The 21267-nt window shown below is 41.0% G+C and overlaps 1 protein-coding gene across 1 annotated transcript in view; it reads right to left on the minus strand.

Annotated features, from left to right (window-relative positions):
• Positions 1-4268: 4268 nt before the first annotated feature.
• LOC121635187 (protein unc-80 homolog) overlaps positions 4269-21267 on the minus strand; it is a 51427-nt gene continuing 34428 nt past the window's right edge. Inside the window, exons 34-64 of the mRNA XM_041978271.1 lie at positions 20835-21021; positions 20603-20734; positions 20122-20265; positions 19915-20015; positions 19681-19767; positions 19395-19578; positions 19202-19296; positions 18317-18406; positions 17994-18095; positions 17726-17906; positions 17364-17629; positions 17112-17246; positions 16883-17021; positions 16508-16604; positions 15742-15912; positions 15577-15669; positions 15282-15500; positions 14906-15106; positions 13021-13144; positions 12810-12935; positions 12596-12719; positions 12311-12517; positions 12047-12231; positions 11800-11965; positions 11513-11692; positions 11281-11428; positions 10396-10452; positions 9387-9468; positions 7784-7889; positions 7051-7292; positions 4269-6098 (exon numbers count right to left, since the gene is read on the minus strand). Of these exons, the coding sequence (XP_041834205.1) occupies positions 5472-6098; positions 7051-7292; positions 7784-7889; positions 9387-9468; positions 10396-10452; positions 11281-11428; positions 11513-11692; positions 11800-11965; positions 12047-12231; positions 12311-12517; positions 12596-12719; positions 12810-12935; positions 13021-13144; positions 14906-15106; positions 15282-15500; positions 15577-15669; positions 15742-15912; positions 16508-16604; positions 16883-17021; positions 17112-17246; positions 17364-17629; positions 17726-17906; positions 17994-18095; positions 18317-18406; positions 19202-19296; positions 19395-19578; positions 19681-19767; positions 19915-20015; positions 20122-20265; positions 20603-20734; positions 20835-21021 (4998 nt within the window). The 3' untranslated portion in view covers positions 4269-5471. The remainder of the gene's footprint in view (positions 6099-7050; positions 7293-7783; positions 7890-9386; positions 9469-10395; positions 10453-11280; positions 11429-11512; positions 11693-11799; positions 11966-12046; positions 12232-12310; positions 12518-12595; positions 12720-12809; positions 12936-13020; positions 13145-14905; positions 15107-15281; positions 15501-15576; positions 15670-15741; positions 15913-16507; positions 16605-16882; positions 17022-17111; positions 17247-17363; positions 17630-17725; positions 17907-17993; positions 18096-18316; positions 18407-19201; positions 19297-19394; positions 19579-19680; positions 19768-19914; positions 20016-20121; positions 20266-20602; positions 20735-20834; positions 21022-21267) is intronic.

The raw sequence follows: 21267 nt of genomic DNA on the forward strand, positions 1-21267 counted from the left end.
AGTGCATGCAATGCAACAGAGAAACTGTAAAACCCCAAAAGCTACATCTCAGACTCTACTGGCCTCAGTTAGCATGTTAAATATTAAAGTTTATGATAGTAAAATCAGAAAAAGTCAGAATAAGTGTTTTTTTTTTTTGAGATTGTCTTATCTTACAGCTAGTTTGGTTTAAATTGGTTGTTCAGCAAAAACGAGCCCAAAAGCAGCAGCAAATCTACAACAGAGGTAGGAAATAAGTGTTGTGCTTGCTTTTACATAATTTAAAGACCTGTTAAGGACAAGGTGATTTTTAATCGTTTCCTGATCTTTCAGTTAATAAATTATTAATGAGAGCATCTCTGCAGAAGTATAGAATTTTCCATTTCTTTTTTTCTTCATTATTTTTATCTATTATTTTATGTGGTGAACTTACTTCCTTACGTATTTTTTAAATCCATTTATGTCTAAAATAATTTTCTATTGATATTTGGGTTTAATATTTATTTTATTCAGTATTTATTTACCTAAATACTTCACTATATTTTATATATTTTAATGCAATTTATTAATTTCTTTACTCTTTTTTTTTATCTATTTATCTACTGAATATTTTTCCCTGATCTATTTGCTTTTTTACAATTTATTTTTTGTGAATTAAATATTTATTTTTTCAGTTATTTAAATTACACAATTTCTTTTTGCACATTTGTGTATTTAGTTTAAATGGTATTCTATACCTAGATAGAATACATATTTCTTATATTTGTGTAATAAATGTTTTTCCTTTATATTTGTTTTATTTGTATCTATTTATTTTATATGTATTTCATATTTATTCATTTATTAATTTAATCATTTTTTAAGTAATTTATCTTTTTTCCTCTATAGTTAATGTAAAACATTTTATTCTTTACCTATCAATTTAATCTATTTACATATTTAATTTTTCCCTTTATATGTGCTTATTTTTTATCTTTTTGTGTATTTCATGCTTTTTTATTTAACTATTTTTGTTTACTTAGTTAACCTTTATTTATTTTCCACTGTATTTCATTTAAAAAAATTTAATTCTTTATGTTTTAGTTAATTTACATATTTTCCCATTACCCTTTCCCCCTATATATTCACTTATTTTTATGCAGTTATTTGTATTTAATATTTATTTAGATAGTTAAACTTCCTAATAAGAAATGTAGGAAACAGATTTTTAAAGGATTGAGATGATTTTTTTTTAAAGAACTGTGAGTAAACTGTTATAGAGCTGGTTTCATTCAGTCAGGGCCTCCTTTTTACAGAATAACTAGCTGAGCTGAGACTAACTGCAGTTCACCATGCTTTCATCTAGAAGCACTCACTCAGAAGACAAAGTGTAGCCTCAGGCGTCTCTGATTCACCATGGCTCTCCATACATCGGGCCTGATGTACACAGTTATCTTCTCCTTGCTGGTGATGGTGATCGGCATCTGTGAAATCTAAGGAGATGGAGAAAAACACACTCAGTGAACAGATAGAGGTGTCTTTTCTGGCTAATCTGAATTTGGGAGTCTTCACAATGGCAGGTGAGATCTGGTTTTAATGTGTAAGGAATTAGTTTTTTTTCTTGTTTGAGGTAAAGCGGTGGATCGTCTTCACTCGTATTTCATATCTCAGGTGGAAAGTGCTCCTTTCTTGTTTTGTGTCTGAAGTTAAAGTTATGTTGCAGCAACATGGGTCGGAGCTGCCTTCATCACTGGAGACCGTTTATGACCCCACCAGGAGACTAACTTGGGCTCTCATTACTTTACAAATATCAGTTTCATTCATCATTGATGTAACAGAAGCCTTGCTCAAGTAGCCTTGGCTAAAATCTTGTGACTTCTTACAAGAAGATGATCATAATGGTATTATCTCCTTGGATCACACAATCTCTACGATGAGCAGCATGATCCAAAAGTTTGATTTGTCTGGTTCTTTTAAATGTATGTTGTACCTTGCAAATCCAATGCAAGATCAAATTACATAACCATGATGGATCCATTCCAGAGGAAATATGGGAAACTAACAGCATTTTTTGTCATTGTTCCATCTGAAAGTGGAGTTATGTGGGTTCCTGTCATGCAGATTTCTTTGGGTAATACAGAAATTTCCCTTTTTGATTGTAAGCTATCTAAAACTTTGCACAAAAACTAAAGGAATTTGTGTTTAGTTCGTCATGTCTTGTTCAAATTTTGAATATTTTGAACACAAGCAACAAAAATGACCTTCTCTGGCTCCACCTGCTGGTTTTGTAGTTTAGGCTTCCATGATGAACGCCTTCCAGGACAGACCGCCCTGTTGCAGGTGCGTTTTAACAAGGAAATGCAGCATGTAAAATAAAACCTTTTTTTAGGTGCAACCTGGGAAAAACAACATGGAGAGGCTCAACAGCTGTTGCCTGCACAGGTTAGCAGGTGCTCAGTTCATAGCTGTTGAAATATCCCTGAAACACATAAAATTTCATATACTTTCTTTATTTTCTTGCTTTTTTTGTATTTCTAAGTGATCAGGATTTGATCCTGAGGTTTTAGACCTTGAACCCTGAGTCCAGAGGACAACATTTTAAAACCTACTTGCAGTTGTGGCTGTTCAAAGAGAAATACTTTGGTATGTCCACCTCAGACCTTTCCACATCTTTCTCCTGCTCTTGTCACAACTTCAGTTTTTCTGGCAACTCATCAGCAACTAAAAATGACCAAAAAAGCTGAAAAACAATGTAAACAATATCCATTTATTTAGACATTCCAGAAATATTCTGATATACTGTAGATTTATTCCATGTTTGCACAAAGAAGACATAACTGGACACATTTAAAGGGATACAACAGTCCAATGACCCTCTGATTTAAAACTATAACGCTTCTTTGTATTGTTTGTCTGACATTTTGAAGCAGTAACTTGTGCACAGAAATGCCTCTTATAGGTAAAAAGAACAACAGTATACTTCCCTGTGACATTTTAGGTTTTAAATTAGCCAAAAGTTATATTTTATTTAAAATACAGTTTTAATATATTTTCCTTTAGCAATTTCTTGCATAACTTGACATAAACTGCATCTTTTCCTCTTAACTCTCATTGCATGTGTTAATCTTCATGTACATAACAGTTTTTCCACAAACAATTACATTGATAGTAAAAAAAAAAAAAGGATAAAGCAGCTAATGACAAAACACTCACAGTGCATTGGTGTGAATTATGGCACGTTATCTCCACCAGGATCAATAATATATATAGATGGCAGAAGTTAAAATGTGAGGCCAGTGAGCAGTTCAGCCTTTTGAAGTGTTCCCACAGCTTGTTGTGCAACTTCTCACCACTAATAAGTTCTCAAATGAGTTGTGGACAGACAGACGGATATTAGATCAGTTTTCAGTATGAAGCTCTGAGGTTTTTACTGGAATAATTTGTCTGATATGTGCACACGTGCTCACATCGACAGACATGTTTCTCTGTTAAGGCATGGAATGACCACTGAGGTAACGGCTATCTACTGCATCGCTTCATCACAGTTGCATTAAAAGAGGATTCCTGCCACACTGCTCCAAATGTAAGATATCACAGACAATAACAGACGAGCATGAGCGGCAATGCAACAATCTGAAAATTGTACAATTTTCTTTTTTTTTTTTTTTTTTTATGAACATGTGGCGTTTATGTGGAGACTACTGAAACACAAGAGAGATCCAGATTTAGTCTTTGGTTACAGATAAAATATGCTGAAACAGTCATGTGACAAATAAATGACATCCTACATAGTCTTAAAATCAGGTTTAGAAAATTGTGAGTGAACAACATGACATTTGCTGTAGTTACTGAACAAAAACCAAGCCAAAGAGGAGAAACATTCAGCCATTTTTCACCGCTTATCTGTGGTTGGCTAGCGGAGAGCAGTAGTCTAAGAAGCTCAGAGGTCCCTCTCCTGGCCTCTCCTTCCTAGCGAACCTCTGGGAAACCCGAGCTGTTTCCAGGCCAGCCGAGAAACATAGTCCTTCCAACATGTTTTGGGTCTTCTTCCCAGAGGGACGTGCTTGTAAAACCTCCCCAGAGAGGCGTCCAGGAAGCATCTGAACCAGATGCATGAGCCACCTCATCTGACGTCTCTTGATGCAAAAACAGTGAATGAAAAACTAAATCTACCCTCACTGTTTCTTAAATAATTAAGATGGTAAGCAGCAGCCAGGGGTGGCTAATCAAATTAGCCTTCTTTATCTTGAGTGTGAGCACCTCTATGAGAGACGTTTGCTGGTAACACAATGCAAAGAGGGAAAGACATCAGCAAGGATCTTAGAGAGGCAGCCCATCAATTTGGCAAGGCCTATAAAGCTATTCACATGTGGACATGTTTAGTCGTAAAGCACAGCAGTGTGTTGGAAGAAAACCAAAATATATAACCTGTAGATGAATGAATGAAAAGACTGGATCAAACCTCCTTCACAACAGAAACCGATAATGTAAAGAAAACTTTTACCAAGGGGTTCACTTAGTTTTTCCACACTGCTTCCACAATTTTTGCTCAGTTTTTGTTCAGAAAGGAATCTGTCATGTTTTCTTGCATTTGCCTCCTTTTAAAACCTGATGAAGACCTTTCACTAGAAAAAAAAAAACAAAAACACTAGAATCAGACTCGATATCAGACATGACAGCTGAAGACATACAACAATATTTAAATCCGTTTACAGTCGCTTTGTGTTCACATTCACGTTATCTTAGATTTAAAGGGGCACTCGGCCGATTTAACATTGTTCTTCCATCAACTGCAAAAAGTTTTAGCTGCACGGCATTTTCCATAATCCAAATGAAGTGGGATAAACTTGTTTTGTAAAGATTTTTGCTGAATGGACACACAAAATATCCACATTTTGTTTTCTACTCTACGTGACAATACATAATGTGCAAAATACATAGAACTTTATTATCCTCTTCATAAAGGTGTTCAGTTTAGTTATATTTCTGCTTTAGAATGGCTTTCAATACGTTTACACCACTGTACATATAGCATCTCATTTCATAATATAATTTTCTTTTATTTTAAAATAAGATGTATTAATAGTTAAATAATGTATGATCTTTAATATTTGCTCTCTTTACTAATATGCATGGTTGAAAATATAATGAAAAATAAATCTCTGACCTTAGGTTGACAGTCTGAAGGTTTAAAACATCCAGTAATAATATTCTAAAGTGGTGATGAGGAATAAGGTAGATTGCTAATATAATATACATACAACCCAGAGAATACAAGACACAACAATAGAAAGACATATTAGTAGAGGGAATAAGAGAGGAAGGGGTTTTGTTAGGGTGAAGATCAGAATAAAACAGAGACAGACAACTGGATTTTCTTCTCCTGCTTTTAAATTCCAGTTCTTTTAAACTGGAACTCTTAAGATTGTCACTGGATCAAATCTGAACTTTGATTTTTAGGTTAAACTGGTTTAGCTTCAGATGGAGAAAATACATTCCATCCATCGCCTCTCTCACACATGGGACTCATCCAGGTCCAAGTCTACGGGGGAGAGGGGTAGAGGGGAGCGACGTGGCGAGCGACGGGGTGACAGCAGCGGGGTGAGGAGCGGGTTCTCCATGCCGTTGTCCTCGCTTAGCTGCAGCAAGGTGTCGCTGCGTGGAATCAACGCCGTGGTGTCCTCGTCCCCGGGGCTCTCTCTGATCATGGGCGGCCCTGATGGAGGCGGGGGAAGAAAAGAGGCTGGTGGCAGCGGCGGTGGAGGTGGGGGGCCTGGGGTGGGAGCTGTGCTCAGGACAGGGAGAGGAGGAGGGAGAGGGGAGGAGGTGCGAGACAGAGGGAGAGGGGAGCAGGTATGGGAAAGGGGCAGCGGGGAGCAGGTTCTGGATGGGGGCGTCGGAGTGGAGGGGCGGGAGATGGAAGGCGGAGGAGAGAGGCTGCTGCGGAGCCCCCACTGCTCTCTTTTCTCCTTGCTGCTGATGACTGGGGCGACCTGAATGGAAAACACACTTTGCTCCTCAACATTCAGCTTGTGAGGAAATGAAACGCACCAGTTCACACAAATGACATCTTCATTTAACACCCGGTGATGTTCATTTCTGCCACGGAAACATAAAAACAATAAATCACTTTTTGGAAAAGAAATAAGAATAAGAATAATAATTTTAGAAAAGTATTTCCACTTGCTGTCGGCTGAGAGGTGCAGAGAAATAAAAACTATTTAAGGCACAATAAAATGAAAGAAAACACGGTTGAAATCTTTCTTAGATTTTTTTTTTTTTTTTTTTTTTTTTGCTTTGAAAATTCTGTCAACCAAGAAAAAACATGATGAAATCAGTTTGAAACTTGAAAGCATGTTTATATATATTTTAAAAGTTTAGTTTTACAAAAGGTGGATGAACAACATCCAGATAATGTAGCTGAGAGTTAAATTTCTCCTGCATATTAACCTTCAGTTGGATTTGAGCTGGATGAGGCACACTGGGAATGCTCAGCATTCAAGATTTTTGACCCAGAAGTAACAAAGAAACTGGTAAAAAAAAAAAAAAACTGTATAAAAAAGAAAAAAGCTTGTTAATCCTTAAGGGATATAAGAAAGAAAAAGTGAAGAGGTAAAGAAGAAAAAGAAGCAGCCGGCAAAACAACAAAAAAGGTGACCTTGTAGGATAGCATGCATCTAATTTATCAAAAAAAAATAAATATGTATGACCTACATAAAACTGCAGAGCTCAATAAACCTGACATGGTACTAATTTGGCACCAGTTTAAGTGTTTTAGTACTTTGATCCATGATGAAATTTCACTGAAAAAAATCCAGTACCAATAAGCTGACAGGGGGGCCATTTATACTGGGACAAGGACAGAAGTCCAATTAAATGGCCCAGCTAAATTAAATAGCTGACCACCTAGTTTCCAGACCAATAATGCAAATCAAGTAAAAACTTGATATTCAAAGATAATCACTAATCTTAAATTTTCTCATGGTTTGGCTGCATATTTCATAGCTGTAATAGACAGCATGTGAAATTAAAATAAATGGCTTACGTAGTTTTTCACTGATCAAGCAGCTTCTAAACCTGGAGACTCCTTCAGCTGATCCCCGCCTCTGCTGGTCCTACCTGTGTGTTTGCAGGGCCATGCAGGTCAGCGGTGACTGTGGCTGAGCTGGCGGGGGGCACTTCCAGTGTGGGGGACTTAGAAGGAGCAGGACTAGACCTCCTGCTCTCAGCTGGAGGATCAACGGTGCTGGGAGTGGGAGGCTTGCTGGCCCCCGCCGGCGCCTGCTGGCCTTGATTCTCTGTAAAGGTGACTGACCTCTTTTGATCTCCATGCGCTGTGGGCACACATGCATGCGCACGTGGTCAAAACGGAGACAACAGCGCCAGCTAGTGACTTGCTAACACACATCAGCACCAGTAAAGAGAGTGGAGGCAGGGGCGGGAAAGGAGGGAAGAGGCGGGGACTGGGAGGGAAAGCAAGACAGACATGCAGAGCGCCCTATCGGGTGAGGTTGCAGACAAGAGGGGGCAGGCCATTGCAGGGTGGAGAGGAAGGGTTAACGGATGTGTCTCACCTTCACAGTCCAATAAAGTTTCTTTATTTCGAAACATAAGGCATGAGACAGAACAGATTGACAAGAGTCAGTCTGGTGACAAGTGGTACAACAAACAGTATTGGAACAAGACAGATGTGGTGGATGGGGAGGATGGGGAGGATGGGTCAGCAGTCAGCACACAGTCAAAATGTACAATCAAGTCAATGTTGTGTATACACAAACAGAAACCCCCACAACACACACACAAATGAGAATATTTGAGCTGTTACCCAGTGGTTTGTTCTTGGGTTGGATGTTCCTGCGTGTTGTAGAGAGTCTCGCTCCAGAACGACCGCGTGGTTCATTCTTCGGAATGGACAGCAGGGGACGACGCAACTGCAGGCGAGCAGCAATTAAATGGCATCAGGTTACGATTATAATATATATTTTTATTATGTATTTCTGTCTAAACAGTGAATGTACATGTGTATAAAAGCTTTTTTGTCCCAAAAATAATTTTCAAATGTCATCTGAAAACTGAAACTGGCTGATCTGAATCCAATAACTACTAGATTTACATTAAACAACTTAAGACTTTCATACTGTATATAAGCAGCTTTCAAAGCATTCATTGCCTTTGTTTTCCCTGCAGTTTAATTTTCAAGTCATATAATCATACCTAATAATAAAGCTTAGCTATAAAGCATGATAAAGCATATATTAATTAATATATTAGGATTTGAATTATCCTGCATCAAATAATTCATTTGATGTAGATTAATACTGATTAATTTAGCAATTAATCAGTTGAGAATTAAACCAGTGATGATGAATTCAAGTTTGCAGGGGAGACACACAGTTGGTCTCCAACCACAACAAAGCCTGGTTCAAATTACAAACATATTTTAAACTTTTTTACTATTCGTACAAGTTTTGTACAAGCTACACATTTAAGCTCAGCTGGTTTGGACAAACTCGGGGAGAAGAACTTGTACTGGTACTGAATGCTGAGTGTGTGGGTATGTGTGTGAGTGCAAAGGAAGTGAACTGTTGCTGCAACGCCAGCAACACACCAACATGAGTCTCCTCTGTGTGAACTACTAATGGGGAACAGAAGCAGTTTAAAAATGTCAAATTTTTCTTGAAGAAAAAAATAAAGAAACATTAAAATTCATTTTTTTTTTTTTTTTTTTTTTTTTTTGGTAAATAAAATAAATACCGTATTGGTAAAGTATTATTAGCCAGTAAAATGAGTTCCCATTTCTAAGGTACAGCGTCTTTTTAAGCTGAAGTTAGACTGAGATAAAAACTAATTATTAATATTAGATGTAATGTTTTATGATCTTTTTATCTACGTTGCTCAATAAAGTATTTTCTTTAAGTTTTCCTAAGTTTTTAAGTTAACACTGACGCATACAATCTAAAGCATTGAAAAATGCTAATTTTCTGTAAAATGTCTCCTCCAAATCTGTAAGTTTCCACAGAATCTTTTGAATTGAATACAAGAAGACAAACACTGATTTCTAAAGAGAAATTAAATTCTGCATCTCCACTTCTGTCAGTACTGAACCCAAATTTAATTACATCTAGGTAGTGGAGATCATTCCCATCACCCGCATTGTTGTGCTAGTTACTGAAAAAAAAAAATAGTTAGTTACTTAATTCAAAAAGTAACTCAGTTGATTACTTACACCAAAAAGTAATGTGTTACTGTCAAAGTAACTTTTTAGTTACTTTTGTAAAAGAACATTCTTAAAAATTCTTCTATTAATATGTTTATGTCCCACTAAAGAAGAAAAGCCATAAGCTTTGGATAACTAACCACCGGTATTAGAGCAAAACAATGTTTTGAGTGCAGATGTATGCATGAAAAAACAGAGTAGACCTTCATACCTGTCTGAGTCCTCGCTTTCTTCCTAAAGGAGGCTGGATCAGGAGGTTCTGCTGGCCCGGTTCACTCTGGACGCTGGCAACCCTGGTTTTTAGATAGCATACATACATTTGCATTCACACACACATGCACACACATATACATCAGCATGAAGAGACTTTGAGGACACTGCTTCCCAACGTCGGTTACTACTCAACCCAACTTGGATTACAACATAATGTCACTTCTATACTACTCAGTCACTACACAACTCACACTGTATGCTACAAGACAACAGAGCAGATAATAGTGCTGCCATGATTTAAACACTGAAAACACAACAGGAGACAGTAGGGCTGGAGCAGCAACGCTGACAAAACAAACTTTCTTTTTTTCATGCCTGTCATACATTTATATTGAAATATTTTGTCATCCAACCAAGGAAATAAGCTAAATCTGATTTAATTTTAAAAGAAAAGGATAAATTGATTTATGGTTGCCACCCCAGTTCCCCCTTGCCCCAACAGATTGGTATCCACAACAGGACGCCCAATTTGATCAGCTTGAAGCCTGATAGACACAAACAGTATGAGACACCATGGCACCAATGGGAGAGAGGCTGACTTTGGTGATGGCACATCAAATATAAAGACCCACAGCTAATAAAATAAATGGAGGCAGAGCTCCCTAACCCCTGGGTCTGGTGGGGCCCTCAAGTCTTTTATAGGGAAGAGGGGTCGGGTTAGGATAGCACAGCAGATGAGCTGAGAAGATGAGTCAGTGTGGAGCTCATAAAGAAGGGAAGGTGGGATTAGGGGACAGAGACAAGCCACACTGGACCCACACAGAAAGAGGTAAGAGACAGGAAAGTGAGGGTGGGGATAGAGGTGTGACAGGGCCGAGGCGATTTGACTGGATGTGGATGAGTGATTGACGGCCAATAGAGGAGGCCGTCCGGAAGCGATGCCCCTCCCAGTGGCGGACAGATGCAAGAATGCACCAACGGGACACACACATAGAGGGCCACTGTACCTAGAGAGGTTACCCTCCTGCAGAAGGCCCTGGAACTCATCTAGCACATTGGGTTCACTGTAAAAAGGGGGGGCGGAGGGAAGGGGGAGAATGGGAGTTTAAGTAGTGTAGTTGAGATCCATCACCACCCTGAGCCTCGTGCTTATTCAGGTGGAAAGTGGAGGTGTTTGTGTTTACCACAATAAACCAAAGCTGGAACAGATTTTCTCGTGTTCTTACCAAGAAACAGTGTTGGCTAATTCGAAATGATGTTCAGCAGAGTAAAGATTATAAATCGACAGACATATACACAAAAATATGACTGTGGCTGTGGGATATGACTGGTTGATCTTTTTGAAAATATCAGTTCCACATGCTACATGAAAAAGCTAATATCAGAGTAGAAAATCATCATGGTTTTCATCAAAGCCCTAACGAGAACGATTTAGGAAAAAAGTGGTCTCTTGCACAACTACAGTCACTGAAGGAAATTTCAATGCATTCAGACAATAATTATAAATCCTTTAACCACTTCCTGTTAGTAAAAGGGACTGAATTGCTATCATAAAGGGTTCATTTGATAAAATTCAAATGGATTCTAACAATATTTGGTTAGTGGATTATAGATGTGGCCACTTTATAGAGGTCAACCCAGGAAACACAAAGGTACATCCATGAACTGGAAGCTGTTGGAACAATAATATCCAGAATTCTGCCCCTATACCAGCATCTACCCTGCGTTTCATTAAACATATACTTAACCTAACAGCTTATCTTTGCTGAAATGAAACTGAGGGAGTAAGATTTTAATAATGAGTTGGTGAAGATCTAATAGCTGAAACTGTTACTTGTAACAGCAGAGCAAATTGTTTGTTTACAGTGTCCCTTTGTTTGTGGGGTTGTTACCTCTGGCTGGGCAGCATGGTGGTGCGGGGGACCTCGGGCTGTGAGGCGGCTGAGCCGGTGGCGTGGCTGGAAAAACGCCGTTGTGACATCACTCTGGGCAGGAAGGCCTCATGCTCGCTCACAATGCTGGGGATGCTCATGGAGTCGTCTAGGGTGAGATAAGTGGAGAAAGTTTAGTTTACGTTTAATTCTCAAAGTGAAAGAAGAGTAGCTAAAAAGACGCATTTCTGACTCTCTTCATCATCCTCATCGGTGCGGCTGAGTGTGTCCTGCGAGGGCTGGCGAGATGGTTGGCTGTCCTGCTCCCAAACTGTGCCGGTGCCTGTGTTGGAGCGTGACATTGTGGCCAAACTGAGGCGATAGGCTGATGTGGAGGTGCCCACTGTGCTGATAGAAGTCTTCCCCTGGTATGCTGTTGGAAGGGGTAAGGGAAGCAGAAACAAAAGGGATAAAGAGAGATTTCTGAGTTTTGCATCAAATATGGGAATTAGTAGATAAAAACTAATTTAAATATCTGACCGGAGCCGCTGTGCACAGCCTCTTTCAGGATCTTGAGTTCATTGTTGAACTCTGCAAACAGGGAGCTCTTGCAGAGAGGTCTTGGGATGAAACGTCGCTCCAGCTGATCAGCGATGTGGTGGCGTGCGGTAATTTCCTCCTGGGAGTCGGCTGGCTGGGTCAGCAGCTGGAAAACAATAAAATCCTGTTAGAAACGTTAACACAAAAGATATAAGACCAAGTGAAAATGGCAGTCCTGACTCATTACCTTGCACTGTATGAAGGGTCTCAGCAGAACAAAAATAGGGATACGAGTTCGGACAATGAAGTCAATAAAATCCCAGAAGGCCAAGCCACCCACTTTCCTCAGAGCCATCTCCTTCACCTGCAGGCTCAGCCGGTACCACTGGTTTCCCAGAGAGCGCTCAAAGCAAACCAACACCACCTTAAGAGCTGCATAGAGAACAGGATAAGAAGCCAAACTGGCAGAAAGTAGACAAATCTTAAAAACAGTGCCACCTCTCAGTCATACCTAAATAAGCTGCTTGGCTGGTGGACTCTGCTAATCCCTCTCTTCGTATATCCTTCCCTGCGTCACCAGGTGTGGAGCAATGAGCCGGAGAGGCGTCCAGCATGAAGTTCTTGGTGCGGGAGGTGGAGATGATCCGAGGAGGGAGCAGGATATTAATGACAGTCTGCAGGAGGAGGAAGATTTCTGGTTGCTCGAGATGGGGGCTGTCTGTAACAGGAAAGTACACGTATTAAAATACAAGACGATGGATGCCAGAAAAAAGCTGACCAAACCGATGATGCTTGCCTTTACTTCCCGACCCCACTGTCAGAACAAAAGGAATAAGAAGGTTGAGCAGCATCCCCTCTCGCCTTTCCTGATTGGTGAATGGTGAGATCACGTGGCTGAGAGGAAAATCATCCTTCAAGGCCTGAGAGAGAGGAAAGGCAAAAGAAAGACAAAGTATGTGGGTCAGCTTGTGTACAATTGGATGTTTAGGTTTAGCAGAGACATGCTGCACCTGGATCTGCAGGGCTACCAGCCGAACCACTGCTGTGCTGAATGGAAGTGGAGGAGAGAGGTAGGGGCTGAGGTGGAGAAGGGGCAGCCCATCTGCCACGCTGGAGGGACCGACAACACCCATCACCTGATGACACAGGAATAAATGTAAAAAGAAATGCTCCAGAATGAGTCATTTGGGTGCTTTCTACTGCATCCGTGTGCTTTCATACCAGATTTACGCAAACGTTGATGAGTGAGCGAAGATGTGGCAGAAATGAAATGATCGGCTGACGCTGGAGGGTCAAGCAGATTCCCTCGATCAGGTTACTGGCTGCCTCCCACTCGACCTGTCTCCTGGAAAACGCACAACCAATATCACCCGAAAACAAAGAAAAGCACACGAGTTAAAAAAAAAACAAAAAGATGCCACATTCACATTACATGAGGTAATGTTAACTACGCGAACACACACCAGTGTGCATCCTTCTTTAAAATGACTCATTTTCGTTATTTAATATGTTAAAAAAAAAAGAATCTTATGCTGACTTACCGCTGAATGAGTTACTCCCTACATCAGGAGTGTTCAGCTCCGGTCCTCGAGTGCCACAATCCTGTAGGTTTTCAATGTAATTCTCCTCCAGACAACTGACTCAAATTAAATGGATCCAACAGCCTATGAAGCTCTACACAATGACTCATTAATTTGAGTCACGTTGGAGCAGAAAAACATTGAAAACCTGCATTACAGCAGCTCTCAAGGACCAAATTTTGGACACCCTTACCTTACAAAGTGATCACCTTTATGGATTTAGTATAAAAACACACTGACACCAAAAACTGCAAAGCTCACAAATAGCCAGCACCAGATTCCTGGTGTAAATCCACACCGGAGGCCGGTGTTCCCTCTGAGCCAGCTGTGTCTTGTCTTCTGTAACAGAAGCATTTTTTATTGGGTTTTCTTTTAAAGAAATTTAACTGCCCCCATGATTTATGGCCCTGTTAATGACTTTATTCATTATAAGACATAGAAAAAGAGGCAGCCAGCCATCAAAGCTTTGGAACAGGATACTTAAAAATACCTGTTATATAGAGGCTTAAGCATACTTAAAAATAAATGTACACATCATTATAAGTTTTTTATATGAACAAAAGAGCTTTATAATCTTACACTATGCTCAAAAAGAGTCAAAGCATGCCTAAGTTTTAAGTGATTACCTGGTTAAATGTTTGTAAATCACTTTACTTCAGTTAATTAGGGTCCTTTTCTGTTAGCTTGTGTTATGTTGTGGGTAAATTAAAGCTCATAGGATGATAAAAGCCAAAGCTGCTTTCTTGTTTTACTTGTTAAGATTGTCGTTGCTAAGCAAGAAGCTGAAAAAAACACCTGAGTTGGGCTAATTTTAACTTTAGCTAATGTTTTAGTAAATAATTTGCCTGGAGGAAGAGCGGAGTTGTTCAAGGAATTAAGACAGTTGTGGTTTGTTTACATTAATAGCATCAAGTAATGATGCTGTAAAATCACCAGAATGTGTACTTACATGAGAAGAAACAATAAAGGATCTGTCATAAAGAAGAAGTTATAGGCTTCCAATCTTTTTTTCTATCTGCACGTAGAAGCTCGTCTGAAGCACAGATAGTTTGAGACTTAAGGGAACTGAAGTGACGGTTGTTTCTTCAATTCAAAGTTTAAATTCTTCTTGAATAATTTCTGAGCATATAACACATGAACTTGTTTTTAAACTTAGAAAATACTCAGAGAACCTCTCGCATCTCTCAGCTATTTCGGTGTAACTGACCACAACTTAGTTCGCTGGAGTGTTTGGAGTCTGCAAAATTCACAAGCAATTTTGTTCTATGGCACAAGACTGGACATCCCCAGCTTAGAGAGAACACTGCCAGTGGTCCACTGTTAGTAAACACACCACCACACACCCCAGACAGAAACACAATGAAGCAGCACTTACGGTACAGCACCCACAAAGGCAGTGCAACAGTGCCAAGAAGCCGTCTATCTACTGTACACACCACGGCACTGGCACAGCACGACACCATCACAGAGGGAAAAAAGGATCGTATTCAACAGACCTGGTGCATAGTGCCTGTGGGCGAGCGCACCTGAGCGTAGGCATCTTGTGGATTTTGTTGAACATGCGGTCTAGCCTCTTGAGGATGAGGATGAGGGCGGGCCGGACAGCCTCCGACGACCAATCCGTGATAGGCAACATCTCCATGATGTAGCGCCGCAAGCCGCGGCTCTCCATGGTCAGGGTGTCGTAGGGTGCCAACTTGAGCAGAGCGTGAGCTATTTCCGCCAGCCTTTGGAGAGACAGACATATTCAGAGCAACTACTGAATGAAGGACAATCTGATTCTATTTCGTTTTTCCGTGAGTGAGAACACTGAGGAGTCACAATCTTTCCTTGCTTAGACGATTGCTTTCTTCCACCAAAATGTTTTAAGAATTATCAGTAAATCTCAAGAAAACTCATCACCTCATGTGAGATTTAACATCCAGCAGCTCCAGAGCTGTGACCCGTGGCTCGCCAGCAACATTCTGCAGGATTTTGAGTCTTGGACCGCAGTGTTTGTAAAACTCTGTGCAGATGTTTAACAGGGATTCCCGTGGCCGGCGGAATTCCTCCCTGGCAATGCGTTCGTCCAGCTCCTCCCTTGGCATGCCTTGACCTTCCTCCAGCAGGTGGAGGTTGTCTCTTTAAATGCAAAAACTCCTTTAGCTCGGCCTTTTAGACTAAAAGAACTGAAACAGTGATCTAAATAATCTCTGACCTGGTGTTGACTCCTCCTGACATGGCGTGATTGGCTGTAGTGCCACCCTTATGGCCTTGATCACAGCGGGACATCTGGGGGGCTGTCATGGGCCTGTTGAGGAGGTGTGGATAAAATAATATAAACTGAAGCCAACTTAAAAAGAAAAGACTTATTTTGCACTACCTTGTGAGGGCCTCAGAGCTGTAGAGGAGAGCCTGCAGAGATGTGGCGAGGGCAGCAATGGCGGCGATCTCATCTCTGGCAGCTGAAGCAGACTCCATTGTAACGGTGTTACTCTTGAGCTTCTGTAAGTGGCAGGGAACCAAGGCTTCCAACACCATCAGCATTTGGAGACTGAAGAGACGCATGCAGAGAATTAATCAAGTCAACAATGCCTAGCCCAGCCAACTTTATTTATAAAGCACTTTTAAAACATTAGGTACTGACCAAAGTACTGAACAGTAAGAATAAATAAAACATTCAAAAGACATAAAATAAATTTATTAACATAATAAAACACTTTAAAATAAGACTAAGACAGACAGACAGACAGACAGACAGACAGACAGATAGATAGATAGATAAAATTTCATGCTGAATCAAAGGCCAAAGGTTTAAGCAAATGGACAGTGAGGAGGCCTGTCTAATATACAGTGGCAGCGAGTTCCACAAACAAGAAGCTTCTAGTGCAAAGGATCCATCCCCATTGAGCTTATGTTGCATCCTTGGTATACTCAAGAGCAGCTGGTCAGCTGACCTGAGTGACCGGAGTGGACATGCAACAGCTCAGAGAGGTAGGACAGGGCAAGACTATTTAATGTATTCCTTTAAAACAAAATTCAAAATGAACCATAAAAAGAACAGACAGCCAGTGCAGTGAAGCTAACAAAGGTTATTGAAAAGTTACAAACAGAAGGAGAGCGGAAGAAGACTTGGTGTTTTACTTTACCTCCTAAAGGATTCAGGGGCATAGGCAACCACAGTGACACCTAACTTTATGGCCTCACTGATAGAAAAGGCCAAGTCTTCATTGCCATAACAAAAATCTGTTAGGAGAAAAATGATGGCTGTCAGTTTAGTTCTGTTCATACAATCTGCTGCAGCATATTTCATGAAAAGATGAAAGTTCCGTTATTACGTTGTGATTTAAGGGCATATTTGACTGAACACAAGGCGACAGCGGACCATGGTTAACACTGATTAAATCTGGCAACAGTCTGAGTTTCTGGCCATCTTAAGCGAATGTCAAGACAACTTGATGCCTCTGCACTTTCTGATTTGACCTTTCCTACAGCCGTTTTGACAGCAATCAATAAGTGTTTACCCAGAGAGCGAAGGGGTTTCTCAGCCTTGACCAGCTCCAGAGCATCCAGAGCATCCTGCGTTTCACCCTCCAGAGAGACCAGCAGGTCAAAAAGACACTGAGCTGACACTCCTTTAGACAAACCAGTGCTGGTGCTGGTCTGGGTTTGGCAGTAGAAACAGATAGATCCAGTTAATCTTTTATTGATGGGAGATTTGTTTAAACATGTGTGTTTGCATTGAAATCTTACAGTGAACTCTAGCAGTGGCGCCACACTGGCAAACAGCTGCAGGATGAAGGGTTTTCGGTGGAGGATGTAGAACTGTCGGCAGCAGAACTCGATGCCCTGTCTCAGTAAAGGGTTGCTCTCATAGTCGGCATAGACCTGTCACAGAGAGGGTGACATCAGTGGAATTGAACAGTGGTATTTAAAGAAATAAAATAAAAGAAATAAAAAGAAAGCTTGTTTGATCAGTTTGTAGAGTCAACACATTATCTGTACCTGGAGCATGGTGGGCAGAATCCACTGGTAACCACTCAAGGAGAAAAGGTGGTTAAAGTGAACAGCAGTGTTGATGGCGGTGGCAGTGTACTGCTTGAGTAGGGCGCTGTCCTCTGGGTGTAGCAGCAGAGCTCCGTTAAAGACGTTGAGGAATAGCATCATCTCGTCACCCCATGGGTACTCACTGGGCATGCCCAGAAACATTTCCTCCAGCAGCTTGATCCACAGCACCTTGTGGAGGGTGTCCAAACCAAACAGCTCCTTGCCTGCAAAGAAGAGGGGGGTATTTGTGTGTGGCAACGCAAAATTTTTAACTGCAATGATGTTTTCGTGAACCATCTGATGGACACGGTTGGACTCACCTTGCGGCTCGTTAAACAGGGAGAACTCTGCGTCAATGGCGGTTCGTGGGAAGGAGGGCAGACGGAGCAGGTCTTCCTGTAGCAGGGAGACGTGGGACTGCTTGTGCACAGCTGGCATGCGTTGCGTGAGGGAGATGAGGAAGAGGACCCGACCAACCTCCTCTAGCTTGCGGGAGAACACCTTTGGAAGCAAAGATGGGAGGCTTAAGCAGCTTCTCTGATGGGATCATCTAAGGAGAGTAATTTGGTGTCACTTTTTAAGCGCTACCTGTTTCTGGATGAGCTCTTGTCCTTTCTCAGGCAGCATGTGGACCAGGTTGAGCTGCGGGGAGACTGACCTCCTGAAGGGGTAGATATCTCTTACATAAGTCTAAAGGAAAAGTGCATTTGAAACATGTTAAAAATATAAGTCCAGTGTCTTTCATCCATTAGATTTCTATATGCTTTATCGTCCATCATGATTCAGATATGAGTACATAACCTCTCTAGAACTAAACCTAGAAATAAGACACGTAGTTCTTTTTGGCTGTAATGGACGTACAATATTGGATAAAAAAATAAAACAAAAATCCTTCAAACCACCAGTTCTACCTTAGAATAATGGATGAGGTTCCATCTTTTGTCCATTAGGAAGTAATGTGCCGACCTGGCCTCAGGAATGTTGAAGAATTCAAGGCATTCCTGGTTGGAGAAAGAGCAAATATGAATCTCTGTTTATTTTAAACGCAAGTTTACTTACAGTCTTATTCTTTTGTTAACTTAAACATCACAAATGTAAAGCAAGAGTTATAACCTGGTTAGACTTCCAAGTAAAATGAAATACATTTAGTTAGCTGGGTCAGAAGAAATAAGTTTTCACCTCTTTGGCAAAGCTGGACACCTCACCAGGAGTCCATGCTGAAGCTGTCAAATCTACAACCTGTGATTTGCTGCTAAGCTTATCTCTCAGAATCAGTAGATTAAATAATGCAAAACAGCTAAAAATTCAGCAGAAAATGTAAACACCCATCCTCATTCAAGGCAAGAATCTTATCACACTTTGAATTCTTCAATGCTCTGTGCAGACATGAGTCATATAGCATTTAAAGTTAGCTAATTAACCCTTCACAAGCCAAAGCTGTGAGGAAATATTTGTGTCCAAAGCTAAATAAACCAGCATTCGATTTGTTTCCATAGATGTTTTTGTGTATTTTTAAATAAGGTATTTCTATTATAATATCTTAGTGTGGCAGTGCACAGTACAGCTGGACGCATCAGTGGCTCAGGCAGTGGAGCAGGTGATCCAGTAACTGGAAGGTTAGCGGTTTGACTCTTTGCAAACCACTTTTGTGCAAAAAAAGTGGTGGACCCATCTTGTTTACAGCATTTGTATCGGTGGTGTGAATGCAACCAGAGAAAAACTAAACTGTCTTTTAGGAAAATCCTCATAACCTTCATAGAACTGGTTGAAATGTTTAGTCAAAATGAGTCTTTTACCTTCAGCAGAGCTTCAAACTGAGTATCTTCATGAACTGGTAGCTGTGTGGGGATGTCACACTCGTTCTGACCATGTACCACCAGTGTTTTTGTTCCTGCATCAACACAACAAGAAAATATTTGAAGATATTTCAGACAGCTTGAAGTGGAGTCAGGTTTTTTTAATACTTTGTTTGGGCATCAGGAGGTTCACCTGGCATGGAAGCAGTGACCAGCAGTTTGACCTCACACTGCTCCTTCTTCATGGTCTGCTTCAGGTCCTTGAAGAAGAGTCCCTCTACATAGCCAACCACCTCCCACAGGAAGGTGAGCGTGGCTGAGATGGCGTCCATACCCCACTCACATGGAGTGCGCACAAAGTACATGATCAGCCCCACCTAGAAGAGATAAAATCATGGAGGAAAGTCATGCTTTAGTGAAAGTACTCTGAGAAGATTAAAGATTCAGATGAAGGTAATGAGATTTATCTGTTGTCTCACCAGGTAGTTAAAGAGGATATGAGACGTCTGGGCCGGCAGATCTCCGATGTTGAGCAGCAGCTTCCTCAGCATGTAGATAAGTTCATCCTGGCAAAACACGAGTCATCTCATTTGTTACATTTCTGAGACTGAAGCGGGGGGAACTTTAATTTCACGGAGATTCATTTGGATAAAATTTCTCCCATTTGAAAGTGTGTGTGTGTGTGTGTGTGCGCTCTTTATATGTTTGCACACCTGTCTGTTGCTCACTGTCAGTTTTTCTAGGAAGTGGCGGAGAACAAGGGCTGGATCTTCAATTAAGCAGTTCCAGAGGATTTGCTGGGCGACAGCACTTACTGCAAAAACATTGAAGGAAATATTTTCCCCATACACACATTTTTGTGGAGTGTGGAACAGTACTGGTCTGATTAAATATTAAAATGTAACACAAACTGATTTTACCAGCTACGCCATCCTCTCGAACATCCCCGTCTTCCATGAGGTGCACTATAGGTAGGACAGCAGCACAGATGCATGCTGGGAAGACTGCTTGAGGCGGCTGTAGCATGTGGAGAGTAGGAGTGTGTTCTGTTGTGTTCTCGTCATCTTTAAAGAAAAAAAAATAAGTTCAAGAAAGATGCATATTGTACAGTTTACTATGATGACACTATGGAGAGTTTTGTCTGATTCATCACACATGATTTGTATTAATGAGTTATTACTTTCTAGTAGAAGGTATAGAGTTAAGAAAAGCAGACTTAAACATTTTAAAAATCTATTTGTCCCAATTTTTATCACAACTTTAAATAATTTAATCTTTTATGGCCACATGGGTTGTGTAATATCTCTGGTGGGTAAGAATTTCCCTATGTGGACAATTAAGGATATTTTATTATACTGTAATAAAAAGTAAAAACAAGCAAACATTGTACAGTTGTCCTACCTTCTGCACTGGCCAATGAGCGAACAGACCACACAGATCCGCGGCGGAAAGAGTAGTTCCTGTGGGAGTTACTGGAGGCGCAGGATGGGCTGACAGACAGACGGCGTGACGCCAGGTTCACCACTTCTTCTGCTGGCAGGATCAATGTCAGAAACAACATGCCATCAGGGTATTGAACCATCAGCAGATCGCCTACTCTGTATTTTTGTGCTTGTGTGCCTGGTAGCGCCACCTTCTTCCTCCTGCTCAGGCGGTGGGCTGCACGTGGGCTCATAGCAGGCCTCCTGAGCTACGGGGATGGCTGTAATGATGCTGGCCTCACGGCCCAGGCGCCGCTTCTCCTCCTCCTGCTGCAGGTTCTTCAGGATGTGCTCGGCTCGCTGGTGGGAACGCGACACCGCCCGAGCGGAGAAAGATTTCTGGAAGGAGGAGGAGGAGTGTGTGTTGTGGAGGTGGGGTGAGATCAAAAAGCAGAGGCAGAACAGCAGGTGTAGACATGGCGAGGATTCAGAATGAGTTTTAATCCCTCAGTGATGTGTGTGAGGAGTTATTCTAGGCTAGGTCTGTGGAGCATTTTGAAATGCAAAATGACTGGACAACACGTTAATACAGTAACTCTCCTCCAGCGCTTTGGTCTCATGCTCCAAAACCATCCTGAGCAGCAT

This window comes from Melanotaenia boesemani, chromosome 24, assembly GCF_017639745.1.
Source record: "Melanotaenia boesemani isolate fMelBoe1 chromosome 24, fMelBoe1.pri, whole genome shotgun sequence".
Lineage (NCBI taxonomy): Eukaryota > Metazoa > Chordata > Actinopteri > Atheriniformes > Melanotaeniidae > Melanotaenia > Melanotaenia boesemani.